The 14,237-nt window shown below is 35.7% G+C and overlaps 1 protein-coding gene across 1 annotated transcript in view; it reads left to right on the forward strand.

The window, feature by feature from the left end:
• Positions 1-14,237, forward strand: part of SIDT1 (SID1 transmembrane family member 1) — a 102,147-nt gene that overhangs the window by 59,494 nt on the left and 28,416 nt on the right. The window contains exons 7-10 of the mRNA XM_090276721.1: positions 1,365-1,452; positions 2,639-2,710; positions 3,130-3,223; positions 13,345-13,388. Coding sequence (XP_090132847.1) covers positions 1,365-1,452; positions 2,639-2,710; positions 3,130-3,223; positions 13,345-13,388 — 298 coding nt within the window. The remainder of the gene's footprint in view (positions 1-1,364; positions 1,453-2,638; positions 2,711-3,129; positions 3,224-13,344; positions 13,389-14,237) is intronic.

Genomic DNA, 14,237 nt, shown 5'->3' on the forward strand with positions numbered 1-14,237 from the left:
ATGGTGGAATCTTGGGAACCCATGATGCAGTGGGTTATATATCTGACAGATTGCTTAAAAAGGTAAAGGCAGAATATTTCAATCTACTTAATGGGGGTTGCCAATTTAGGGTCAGGTTTATCTCATCCATTTAAAGCAATTAAGCATAGTTGAATAATAATTTGTAGCAGTAATGGTAAGCAAAAGAGGACTTCAACTCTGGGCAGAACAGACAGTTTCAAAAGAATATGAACCATATATCTGTGCAGCAATTTGCCCTTTTGGTGTCTGTAATTAAATTATCATTTCAATGGCAATTGTATAGCAAAAATATACACACAAGGCAGATATTTTCTAAGAGATTCTGTTCCTGGCTTTGGGATGGTATTACTTGAGGGATCTGTGACTTGACGCTGTTTGTTAAATAATAGCAAAGAGATTAATTATAATTTAGGTATCAGACCTAAAATTTCTATTAGTCCAGCTTTAATTTTCTACTGCCTCAGATATTTGCTTCTTCCTCAGCAGTCCCACATTACATGGTCTCCAAGTAAAAAAGGACAGAAAAATAATTGTAATAAAGAACTCATATTTCACATCAGTGAGGACACTAAATTAACAAAGTGCAAAGTATATAAGTACATCTTTACTTTGAATATATTTGGCAATAAATTGCTACTTCTCTGGACCCATGATTCAGTCTTGGGCCATTTCTCAGTGATGATACCAGAAATCTGGGGATATTAAAAGAAAACAAAGTTGTAGAATAGAACAGACCTTAAAGATCATCTTGCCAACCATGCTTCCCTCATGGGTAAGGAAACTGGGACACAAAGAAGCCCACTTAGAGAGAGTCAAAGCCATGGCTAGCTCAGGTCTCCTGACTTATCTTTGCCTCCCTAAACTAAACTATTTATTTAACTGCTGACTGCATGGCATTTAGCAAAGTCATTTATCATTAGATTTTAAAATAATAAAAATTTAACATAGTGAATTTAAAACTGCCTTTAAAATAAAGTTTATTAACTTTAAAAACAATGTACAAGTGTTAATTATTACACATAGGCTATTAACATATTACTTATGTGTTGCCTATACAGTTTTAAGCACTCAAGTGGGCACAAGATAGGTTGAAGTTAGAGTAGTGCCTATATTTACCCTAATTTCTTGGATGTGGCGATTACTTTATTTTGGGTAAACTAGAGTAGATTGTGGATCTGTGAAAGTTCCTTCTAAGAAATAAAGAGGCAGGGGTGAACTTTACCTTTCTTCTTTTTCCTCTTTCTTTCTACTCCCACCCCACTGCCATGGACTTTATCTCTTCCTCTAACTTTCTTATCATAAGAACATACGAGCATATCATAAGATTGTTATGTCTTATGCAGAAGAAGGATTTTCCAGCCGAGCAGTTCTTCGTGGTGTTTGTGATAAAGCCTGAAGATTATGCTTGCGGAGGATCTTTCTTCATTCAGGGTAAGAGGTAGTGAGGAATACTAGGCTACTTAGAAAAACCTGACCGAGGGGATGGAAGGGAAATCAAAAGCTCACTTTAGCCTTTTACAACCATTTCTAGTTCCCACTAAGTGAGGGTCAATCAGCAGTGACTTGGTCAGGCAGTCTGAGAAATACTTGGGAAAAAAAATAAAGAGAAGAAAATGATAGACCTAGAGATATTAGTGATACTACAAAATGTCACTTAGTGTATTGCACCATTCCAAAATGTTGTGCTCCCTTAGACTATGTGAAATTGACTCTTTACTCCACAAATATTTGCTACTAAGAAGTAATGATTTGTATAGAGCAGACCAAGGTCCATTTTCTAAGATCATTTTGGTAGCTGGCAGTAAGAAAGTCACTCACATTTATCAGTAGTCATCATTTCCACAAGGATGTGCAAGGAAAATTGTGTTCTCAATTTGTACCTTGCAAAATAATAAAGAGGGACAACTTGCTCAATGACAGGAGCTGTGTGAGCTCTGAGGCATAGTACAAATGGTTATGAGTAACTGTCTAGTTACCCAGTAACTACCTTGGGAATGGAATAGGCTGTTGATTGAAAACACAGGTCCCCAGCAGCTGACGTGATATGTGATCAACACAGAGGATGTTTACTGTTAAGTGGAACATGGTTCCCTTGGTATTTAGGTGAAATTTCTATTCCTGTATTATTTAATCTCTTAATTACATAGCTGTATAGAGTTTTGCTAATGTCCAATGTTCTTTGCTAAACTACAAGCTCCTTGATGACTATATAAGAAAAAACAAGTTCTTACTGGCTAGAAAATGCAAACCAAAAGGCAATGTAGGTTCCTATTTTTGTAGCTGTTTTCTTCATATGCCTGTCATATGTTAAGCCACATGGATGGCAGAGAAAGAGTCAAGCCTTCTCCATTCAAGTGGGGAGGCTGAAGTCTCATTTGCATTTGTTAGTGCTATCAAAATGCTCCCAAGCAAAGGCCAAATTGAAAGTTTAACCAGGAGGAGCATGAGATGGTTTGAAGGTTTGGGGGTTAGGTCTTCCTCTAGTTCTTGCTAAAAGAACATTTGCAACCAGAGTTAATTTTGGGCAGTTTTTAAACAACTGCTCAGATGAGAGGCCAAGAGCCTAGTGTCTGGTACATTTTGACTTTTTTTTTTTTTTTTTTTTTTTTTTTACCAGAAAATGAGAACCAGACCTGGAATCTGCAACGAACAAAGAACCTTAAAGTGACCATTGTTCCTTCCATTAAAGGTCAGAATTGGCTTTAGGATTCAGTGGAGAGAGTCCTATGTCAGGCAGTCAATTATATAATTCAATGCTAACATCATCCTTCCAGAGAAATACAAGAAAACTAATGTTCACCTTAGAGATAGAAGAGAGAATCAAAGCATTTGTTAAATCCCTTCTGGAAAGAAAGGGACCTCAATTATGAAGTTGTTGTATACAGGAAGTCTCTTCCCAGCTTCCACTGGGAAGTCATCATAGTAAAATGCTGCCCTTTGTAGATTAAATATCTGGATGACTCCCAGTAGCTTTGCTGCTTTAAGTGGAGATATCTCAGGACTTAAGAATAAGTATGATGAAGATAGGCATTTGAAGCTGCTTTGTCCCTAACATGGCCCTCTTTTCTCCTGAAGACATCCTGACTAAAGTTCTTTCTCTTCCCTCAGATTCTGTTTTTGTGAAATCCATTCTTCTCAGCTTCCTCATCTTCTTCTCCTTTTATTTGGGGTGCCTGCTGATCGCGTTTGTTCATCATATCAGGTAGGTCAAGAGTTTCAAGAAATGTTAACCTCCATTGCCTATCTCTGCTTACTAATTAGGCTTCAGGCTTTAGAGCCATATTGGCTGGATTTAAATCTACTCAGCCATTAACTGTGCGATATTGGACAAGTTACTTAACCTCTCTGTGTTTCAGTTTCTTCATCTGTAAAATGAGATAATAATTTACTTTATAGAATGGTATCACTGCAGTGTTTACATCAGTGTTCTGAACAGAGTAAGTGCTGGTAAAGTGTTAGTTATTTTAGCAGGAGTTAGTTATTAATAGCATGAGTAATATGCTTTGATACTGCATTACCAGGTGCTTTCTTACTGTTGTACCATCAATTTTCAGGTAAAATGTTCCTTGAGAGAAATAAAAGGAAATAATAGAGCTATGATTTGATCAAGGAAATGCCCTTTCCCAGAGTTTGGAGTCTCTAATAAAATGATCTCTCATCTTTCCTTACTGCCCTCAATGGGCAAGAACCTTGAGAATTCTGTACTTGTTGCGGCCTCTGCAAAAGACAAAAGAATGGCAGGAGGCTTACAATACATAAATGTTCTTTCTCCTCTCCCATCTGTAGAAGCGGCTCATTGCCACTATAGTGATACAGCTATCTCAGTGACACAGGCCAGTCTCTGATTCATAAATAATTGTCTTTTGTGGCCTTTATGAAACTTTTCATCAATAAATTGACTTCTGAAACCCTGGATTCATCACTAGTTATATCCAGGATAGTCTGAGCACCAAAACAATTAAGGAGAATAATGAATTATTAATCATTGAGAAAAACAGAAATTCATGGATTTATATTGATATATGAAGGAAGGGAGGGAATGAGAAACAACCTAAATACTTGTAGATATACATCCAATGAATTCAACAAAGTTACTAAAACAAGTACACATTAGGGAAAGGGGTTATTAACAAATACTTACAGTGGAAGGAGGGCTTTTGTCTACAGCACAATGCCAAAAGCTGATGTAAATATAGAGGGAGTGTTGGAATTGGAACACCATCATTTTTGCATAGATCAGGTTAAGAAACTTCAATGGATATTAAAACTAGGAGGAAAATCTTATGAGGATCAAGATATTTGCTTGGCCTTAAAGAATATCCTCACAGATTGCTTAGTAGTTGTAAGGGGGAAAATAGCAACCATACAGTAAAGAAATCCAGCAATAAACGACTGGGTGGGTGATTGAAATTGATATGACCAAAGAAAAGATGAACATCATCTGCCCCAAGATGTGACACCCTGAGAAGGACACAATGTCACATATACAGTATTCCAGCGAGAAACATATTGTTTTAAATATAATCAAAAGGAAAAATTAAACTTAGAATGAGGATCATTCTATTAACATGTGTCATAAAAGACAAAGAAAGGCTGTGGAAATGTTCCAGATTGAAGGAAACTAAAGAGGTATGACAACTAAAGATGATACCTGATCTCAGAGTGGATCTCTTACTAGAAGAAAAAATGTTATAAGGGACAAATTGTAGTACAGACAGTAGATTGGATAAGAGCCTGGATCAGATGGCTTCACAGGTGAATTTTACCATTCTGAGAAGAACTAATACCTCTCCTTCTCAAACTATTTCAAAAAGTTCAAGAGGAGGAAAGACTCCCAAGCTTATTTTACAAGGCCAGAATTATTCTGATTCCAAAACCAGATAAAGACACTACAAAAAAAAATTATAGACCTGATGAATATAAACACTAAATTCATCACCAAATATTAGCAAACTGAATACAACAATGCATCAAAAAGATCATACACCATGATCAAGTGGGATTTATTCTGGGAATGCAAGGTTGGTACAACATTCATTCACAAATCAATGAATGAGATTCACCAAATAAACAGCATGAAGAACAAAAACCACATGGTTATATCAATAGATGCAGAAAAAACATTTGATAAAATCCAGCACTCTTTATGATAAAAACTCTCAGCAAAGTAGGACTAGAGGAAACATAACTAAACATAATAAAGGTCATATATGACAAACCCAATGGGAAAAAGCTACAAGTGTTCTCCTTAAGATCAAGAACAAGACAAGGATGTCCTCTTTCACCTCTTTTATTCTACATTGTACTGTAAGTCCTAGTCACAGTATCAGACAAGGAGAAGTAATAAAAGGCATCCAAATTGGAAAGAAAAAAGTAAAATTTATTTCTTTTCAGATGACATGAGTACATAAAAAACCCCAAAGATTTCACCAACAAACTACTAGAACTGACCATTGAATTCAGTGAAGTAGCAGGATATAAAATTAATATCCAGAAATCAGCTGCAAATAATGAAATAACAGAAATGGAAGTTAAGAAAACAATTCCATTCACAGAATAAAATGCTTAGGAGTAAACCTAACCAAGGATGTAAGAGACGTGTACTCAGAAAATTATAAGACATTGAAGAAAGAAATTGAAGGAGATACGAAGAAGTGGAAGCACACACTGTGTTCATGGACAGGAAGAATTCACATCATTAAAACGTCCATGTTACCCAAAGCAATCTATAGATTCAATGCAATTCCTATCAAGACTTCAATGACATATTTCACAGAACTAAAACAAATATTCCAAAAATGTATATGGAACTACAAAACCTGCACATAGCAACAGTGATCCTAAGAAAGAAGAACAAAGTTTGAGGAATCACGCTACCTAATATGAAACTATAAGGCCATAGTAATCAAAACAGCATGGTTCTGGCATAAAAACAGACATATAGATCAATAGAACAGAATAGAAAACCCAGAAATAAACCCATGACTTTATAGTCAATTAATATTTGACAGAGAAAGCTAAAGATAATTTATTCAATAAATGATGTTGGAAAAATTGGACAGACATGTGCAGAAAAATGAAACTAGACCATATTCTTACACCATACTCAAGAATAAATTCAAAATTGATTAGAGACTTAAATATTAAACTCAAAACCATAAAGATCATAGAAGAAAACATAGGCAGCAAAATTCTGGACATTGCTTGTAGCAATTTTTAATGGGGTATAGCTCCCCAGACAAGGGAAACAAAAACAAACAAACAAACAAACAAATGTGACTACATCAAACTAAAAACTTTTTGTACAGCATAGAAAAACATCAACAAAATAAAAAGACAATGCACCGAATGGGAGAACATATTCATTGATACACCTCATAAATGGTTAATATCCAAAATTTATAAACAACTTAACAAAACTTAACACACACACACAAATTTTAAATGGGCAAAGGACTTGAATAGACATTTTTCCAGAGAGGACATACAGGTGGCCAACAGGCATATGAAAAGATGCTCAACATTACTAATCATCAGAGAGATGCAAATTAAAACCTCAATGAGATACCATCTCACATCTGTCTGAATGGCTATCATCAATATATCAATGAAGAACAAGTGCTGGCGAGGATGTAAAAAAGTGGAACCCTTTTGCACTGTTGGTGGGAATGCAGATTGGTGCAGCCACTGTGGAAAACAGTATGGAGATATCTCAAAAAATTAAGAATGGATCTGCCATTTTTACCCAGTGATTCCACTTCTGGGAATGTATCCAAAGGAAACCAAAACACTAATTTGAAAGAATATAAGCACCCCTATGTTCATTGCAATATTATTTACAATCACCAAGATATGGAAGCAACCAAGTGTCCATCATAGATGAGTGGATAAAACAAGTATAGGACATTTACACAATGGAATACTACTTGGCTATAAGAAAGAAGAAAATTTTACCCTTTGCAACAATGTGGATGGACCTGGAGAAAATTATGCTAAGTGAAATAAGCCAGTCAAAGAAAAACAAATACCATATGATTTCACTCACATATGGAATCTAATGAACAAACTGAACTAACAAGAAAAATGGAGACAGACTCATAAATGGAGAACAGGATAACAGCTAAGAGGAGGTTAGCGGGTGGAGGGATTGAGCAAAAAGGAAAAAGGACTCATGGACATGCAAAACAGTGTGGTGATTGCCTGGGGCGAGGGGTGTATAAAGGGCCTAAATGGTAATGGAAAAAATACAATAAAAATAAATAAATAAATTTAAAAAGAGTATTATATATTAAATTTGACAACTATATTGTGGTTATGTAAGAGGTTAGCTTTATTCTTTGGAAATATTTAGGCATAAGAGTTCATGATATGTAACTTACTTTCAAATGGTTCAGAAAAACATATTTATATATTCAAATATATATATATATATATATATATATATATATATATATATATACACACACACAGAGAGGGGACAGGATAACAGAGCAAATGGAGTAACATGCTAACAATAGGTAAATCTAGGTACAGAGTATATGGGTGTTCTATTCTTATTTTTAAAACCTTTTTGCAAACTTGAGGTTATTTTCAAATAAAAAGTTAAAAACAAAAACTCTAGTCTACAGGCAAATACTATACCTCGAAAGTACATACATTAATTATCAGCTCAATTAATTTATCACATGACAATCACATTTAACAAGTACCTGCTCTGTGCCAAACTCTCTAAGCAGATGATCTCATCTAATGACCCACAACAATGGGTGCTAGGATTATCATCATTTGTTATGGAAATTGAGGCATAGAGAAATGAAGCAATTTGACCAAGAATTCACAGCCAGTAAATGAATGAGCTGGGATCTGAACCCAAGCAGCCTGACTCTTGAGCCTTAGCTCTTAAGAAAGCAGGTCAAATGGGTGTAGAGTGGTCAGGGCATGTGAGGGAGGACAGTCCTGATCAAGGAGGCCAGACCAAACGCCTGGACCCCCAGCATGGATTCAACTGCAGAAAGGTCCAAAAGCTTCCTGTTTTGATTCAGATGAGCTTCAATGTCATGGAAAAAGAAGTTTGCCTCTTCTGCTTCTCCTAGGAAGACTGTCCATTGATTTTCATGTCTTTTAGTGCTTCTGCTGTTATTTTCTTTGTTTGTTTCATCTCTTCCACAACAAAACATTTCCCTTTTTTACACAGGGAAACAAAAAAGAAAATTGTTCAGGGCAAGATTGGGTGAATAAGGAGGGTAGGGTATGGGGGTCATGCCATTTTTGGTCAGCACGGTATGGGGAGGTACACTCACAAATCACCCATCATAAAATGGGCAAACAAATTGAGTCTTCAGAAAAATTCACAGAAGCTGAATGCAGCCTCTCATAACAACACCAGGTTGTATGCTGATACAGATAGGTTCCTAGAACACTCACCAAATGGGAGAAGCCTGTACTACAAAGGACCCACTCTTCAGAAGATAATTCTGGTTTTTTGGGACCCCCCTTTGTACAAACAAAAATTAAATTAATAGCTAAATATCTATCTCTCTATAACTGTTACTCAACCTACTGAAGCAAGCGCTGTTTTTCAAAGTTGTGGTATAAGGCTCTGTTGAAACCTCTAGCTGCCAGATTACTTTGTTGGAGTCAATTGCATGAGCAGAGGTTCTTTCCAAATATAAGCAAACTAAAAATAGGAATCTGAAGGCATAAGAACTATTTGGCATCTAAATAGAAAAATAGACTGAGGGAAAATGCTAATACAACTCTTCCTTCATTGAACTAAGAATAAATAACAAAACTTTCTACAAAACCAAATGAAACTAGTTTTGGAGAATAAAGCAATTTTCTCAATGAGTCCCCTGTACCTTATTATTAATACATATGGAGTTTTCATACATGCTGTGAAATCAGGCTGAAAACACTGGTAAGAGACATGACCTGGCCCTCAGGGAGCTAAGAATCCAAAGTGTGTTTATGGTACATTGGCTGAACACAGACTAAATACCATTCCCCTCCCCGTCCCCAGACCCAGTCTATTCAACAAGTTATCATGAAGCACCCACAATGAATGTGCGGGCCCTGGCCCAAGTACTGCGTATATATTCTCTCATTTATTCCTCTCAACCACTCTGCCAGACATTGAGTTCGAACTGCTCGTTTCTGAATGCTTGTCCTTCTCTTGACTCCTGTGTTAGTCATTTATTGCCACAATAATGCGGCATAAAAACTCCAGTGGCATATATCAATAAATATTTAAGTTGGCTCACAAATCTATGGGCCAGCTGGACTGGGCTCAGAGATCTCAACTGAATATGGTCCTAGAATGCAACTAGCTGGCAGACCATCTAGGAGCTGGCTCTTCTAGACTGCCCTCGACTACACTCAGCCTCTCCTTCTGCAGAGCCACCCTGGTTTATTGTGTCTGCAGGAGAGATAAGGGCCTTCTTAAGATGTAGGTTCAGAAGTGGCACAGTATTACTTCCCCCTCATTCTGTTGGTCAAAACAAGTCATGAGGCCAGTCCAGATTCAAGATGTGAAAATACAGACTCCACTTTTGATTAAAGGAGCTGGATACAAGATGAGGTGTAGCCATTTTTTAATCAGTCTAGCACAGTTCTCATTTAGTTTTTTCTTTTGCTCCCTTGATACTGCCTGACTTACCCTAGCTTTGTAAATCATTGAACTCCTCTAATGAAAAATTTTATCAGCTCCCTAATCTAGGGCTAGAGTGAGTAAAGCCTGTTAATACAAACACACAATCCAAACACATCATCTTCTATGAGCCCAAATAATTGCTTTTCAGTTAATATCACTAAAACTGTTTTAAAAGGGGACTTCACTAGTGCCTCATTTGCCAACTAGAACAGTTAGGCCAGATTGTAACTGCTCTCCCTAATGATACGTACCTTTTTCATTCAACAAATACTTAGTTACATTTCCTATGTGACAGGGCCTGTCTTAGAGGTTAAGGACACAGTGGTGAAAAAGACTATCTAGAGTCCTACTCTAATAGAGCTTACATGATACAGAGGAGACACATAGAAGCAAGCAAGCAATTAACAAAGAAAATAATTTCAGCTAATGACAGGAGGAGGATAAAGACTCTGGTGTGCTAGAGAATGATTGGATTGAAGAAGCTACTTTAGATTTGATTTGTTCAGTGAGGAAGACCTCTCAGAAGCAAGACTTGAATAGCAAGGAGAAGCCAACGATGTGAGGATCTGGAAAGAGAGTGGCCCAGGCACAAGAGCAAAAGACCCGTGGCAGCGATGAGTTTGCTATGTATAGGGACAAAAGAGGTACAAAGAGAAGGTTCTCCACCAAACATACCAAGATCAGGAGTGTACAACTTCTAGAGTCTCCATCTGGAAAGAAATAAGTATATACCAAAGCACAGGTGCATTTGCTCCCAAACCCCCTCCTCCTCCACTCCAACCTCATTCACATCCAAAAGGGAGGCTCATTTTGGGGAAGAAGGTAATTCACATTTTAATTTTTGGTAGACATTCCCAAATGGTATACATAGTTGTTGTTTTTTTTAATAATAGCTTTGTTGAGACATAATTCACAGACCGTAAAATCCACCCTTTTAAAGTATACAATTCAGTGGTTTTCACAGTTGCACAACCATCACCACAACCTAATTTTCATCACCTCCAAAAAGAAGCCCTGAGTTCACTGAGAGTATAAAATCAATATACAAAAATAAATTGGATTTTTATACACTAGCAATGAACAATTCAAACATGAAATTAAGAAAACAATTTCATTTACAATAGCATCAGAATAATAAAATACTTAATAATACATTTAACAAATTAAATATGAGATTTATACATTGAAAACTAGAAAACATCCTTGAGGGAAATTAAAGAGGGCCTAAATAAATGGAAAGATGTCCCATGTTCATGGGTTGGATGGAAGACTTAATATTGTTAAGATGGTGTAGTAGACAGAATAATGACTCCCCCAAAATGTCCATATCCCAATATCCAGAACCTGTGAATATTACATGAAAAAAGAGATTTTGCAGATGTGATAAAAGTATGGAGATTATCCTGGATCATCCATATGGGTTTAATGTAATCAAAAGGGTTCTTATAAAAGGGAGGCAAGAGGGTCAAAGACAGGAGGAGATGTGATGATGGAAGCAGAGATTGCAGTGATGCACTTTGAAGATAGAGGAAGGGGTCATGAGTCAAGGAATGCAGACCACCTCTAGAAGCTGGAAAAGGCAAGGAAATGGATTCTCCTATGCAACCTGTAGAAGGAATACAGCCTTGCTGATATCTTGATTTTAGCAACATAAACTCATTTAGGAATCCTGACATCCAGAACTATAAGATAATAAATTCGTATTGTCTGAAACACTAAGTTTCTGAAATTTTTTACAGCAGCAATAAAACTCATGACAGTACTTCCCAACTTCATCTATAGATTCAACACAATCCTAATCAAAGGCCCAGGTGATTTTCTTATAGAAATTGACAAACTGATCTTAAAATTCCTATGGGAATCCAAGGGACTCAGAAAAGCCTAAACAATCATGAAAAATAAAAATAAAAAAGCTGGAGGTCTTACACTTCCTGATATCAAAACTTAGTACAAAGCTACAGCTTTGTACATTCTGGCACTGATGTAAGAAACAATATTTAAATCAACGGAATAGAATTGAGGATTCAGAAATAAACCTTTACATTTATGATCAATCTATTTTGACAAGGGTACCAAGACAATTAAGTGGAGAAAGGATATTCTTTTCAACAAATGGTATTAAGACAACTGGTTATCCACATGAAAAAGAATGAAGTTGTACCCCTACCTCACACTATATTTAAGAATTAACTCAAAATAGACCACAGATCTAAATATAAGAACTAAATCTGTAAAACTCTTAGAAAAAACATAGGTATAAATCTTTGTGGTCTTGGATGAGGCAATAGTTTCTCAGGTATGACACCAAAAGCACAAGTAACAAAAGAAAAATAGATAAATTGGACTTCATCAAAATTAAAACTTTGTGTTTTTAAAAGACTTTATCAAGGAAGTGAAAATACAACACACAAAATTGGAGAAAATGTTTTTAAATTATATATTTTGTAAGAGTCTAGTATCCACTCTATATAAATGTTTCTTACAACCCACTGATAAAAAAGAAAAATGACCCACGGTGAAAATGGGCAAGGGGTTTAAATAGACATTTCTCCAAAGAAGATATATGAATGGCTAATAAGTATGTGAAAAGATGTTCAATATTATTAGCGATCTTACACTTCCCTATATATAAATTAAAACTACAATAAGATATCACTTCATGGCTATAATAAAAAACATTTAATGAAAAATGACAAGAATTGGTAAGGTTTTAGAGAAATTAGAACCTTCTACATTGCTAGTAGGGATGTAAAATAGTTTATAATATGTTGTAGAGCTCCTATAAACAGTTTTGAAAAAAAGTTGAACATGGAATTACCTCATGCCCAGCACTTCTACTCCTAGGTATATGCCAAGAGATCTTAATACACATATTCACACAAAAACCTGTATACAAATGTTCATAGAAATGCTATTTATATAGCCAAAAAGTGAAAACAACAAAATTTTGATTAAGAATGAGCAGATATATGTGGTATATTCATACAATGGAATATTATTTAGCCATAAAATGACTAAAGTATTGATTCATGCACCATGTAGATGAACCTTGAAAACATTATGCTAAGTGAAAAAAGCCAGTCAAAAAAGACCACATATAGTATAATTTTATTTATATGAAATGTCCAGGAGAGATTAAATTTGTAGAAACAGAAAGTATATTAGTGGTTGCCAAGGGTTGGGAGGAAGGCAAACAACTAATAGGTTTGAGATTTTTGAGGGGATGATGAAAATGTTCCAGAATGAGATAACAGTGATGGTTGTACAACTTTGTGAACATACTAAAACTCATTGAATTTTGTATATTAAAGTGTATGTGAATTATCTGAAAATAAGTGAACCTGAAAATAAAGTAATGAATCTATGTATCTATGTGTGTATATGCCTAGGGGTAGAACTGCTGGATCATATGGTAACTCTATGTTTAACTTTTTAAGGAACTGACAAATTGTTTTCCTAAGTGGCTATACCACTTTACAACCCTACTAGCAAAGTATCAGAGTCCCAATTTCTCCACATCCTGACGCCCATTTTTAAAAGATTCTAGCAGACAAATTTTCAATATAGTCTATAAGGGACAAATGTAAAATGCTGAGATTTTCACTGCTTTAGGACCATGTATATGTGCTTTTTTTTTGTTTTGTTTTGTTTTGTTTGTTTGGTTTTTTTTGCAGGTTTCAGAGAAAATCCATTGATGGAAGCTTTGGTTCCAATGATGGTAAGAAAATTCCTTGATTTGAAATAAAATTGGTGTCATGTATATGGTAACACTCCCATTTGGTATTTCTTCTCTCTGTTTTTTGTAATTTCCAAACCCTCCCTTAATTCATAACTCACAGAGTAGTCTAATCTGCAGTCCTTCTACAGAAAATAGAGCTGAGTGAGAACCAAATTTTAAAGTTGATAATTACTGAGATATGGAACTCACACTAAAAACCTTTGCTTGGAATGTCCCTTGCAATTACCCACAGCCCATTTGTCAGCCAGTCGCCTTTTATAAAGTTTAATCTTTTCTGGGATAAAAATTGTTTATACCTATCTTATCCCAAAGTTGATTTATGAACAATATTAAAAATGTATTGTGTTAACTCTAATCTGGGGTTTACTTTACCTAAATTGAGATACCTTTTTGTTCAAGTATCTAGGAAACTGAAATATTTGAAATATTCCTCTCTGTGACAATTAAAATATCTCCAAACATTGCCAAATGTCATCTTGGGGGCAAAACAGTTTTCCTACCCCTGACTGAGAATCACTGACTTACACATTTGGGCTGCCAGGCACAGATGAGGGTATCTGAACAAAATCCCAACTTAGTTAGGAAGTAGGGAATAAGAATGTTCACTGCAAAGGGAGAGAGAGAAACATTAATTTGTTGTTCCACTTATTTACACATCCATTGGTTGATTCTTATATGTGCCCTGACCAGGGATCAAACCCATAACCTTGGTGTATGTGGATGACACTAACGAACTGAGCTACCCAACCAGGGAAAGACTTAAGATGATTAAACAAAAGCAGAGAGGATAGAGACTTGACTTAGGGTGGTGAATACACAATATAGAGT

This window comes from Furipterus horrens, unplaced genomic scaffold, assembly GCF_987537825.1.
Source record: "Furipterus horrens unplaced genomic scaffold, mFurHor1.1.pri manual_scaffold_1, whole genome shotgun sequence".
Classification (NCBI taxonomy): domain Eukaryota; kingdom Metazoa; phylum Chordata; class Mammalia; order Chiroptera; family Furipteridae; genus Furipterus; species Furipterus horrens.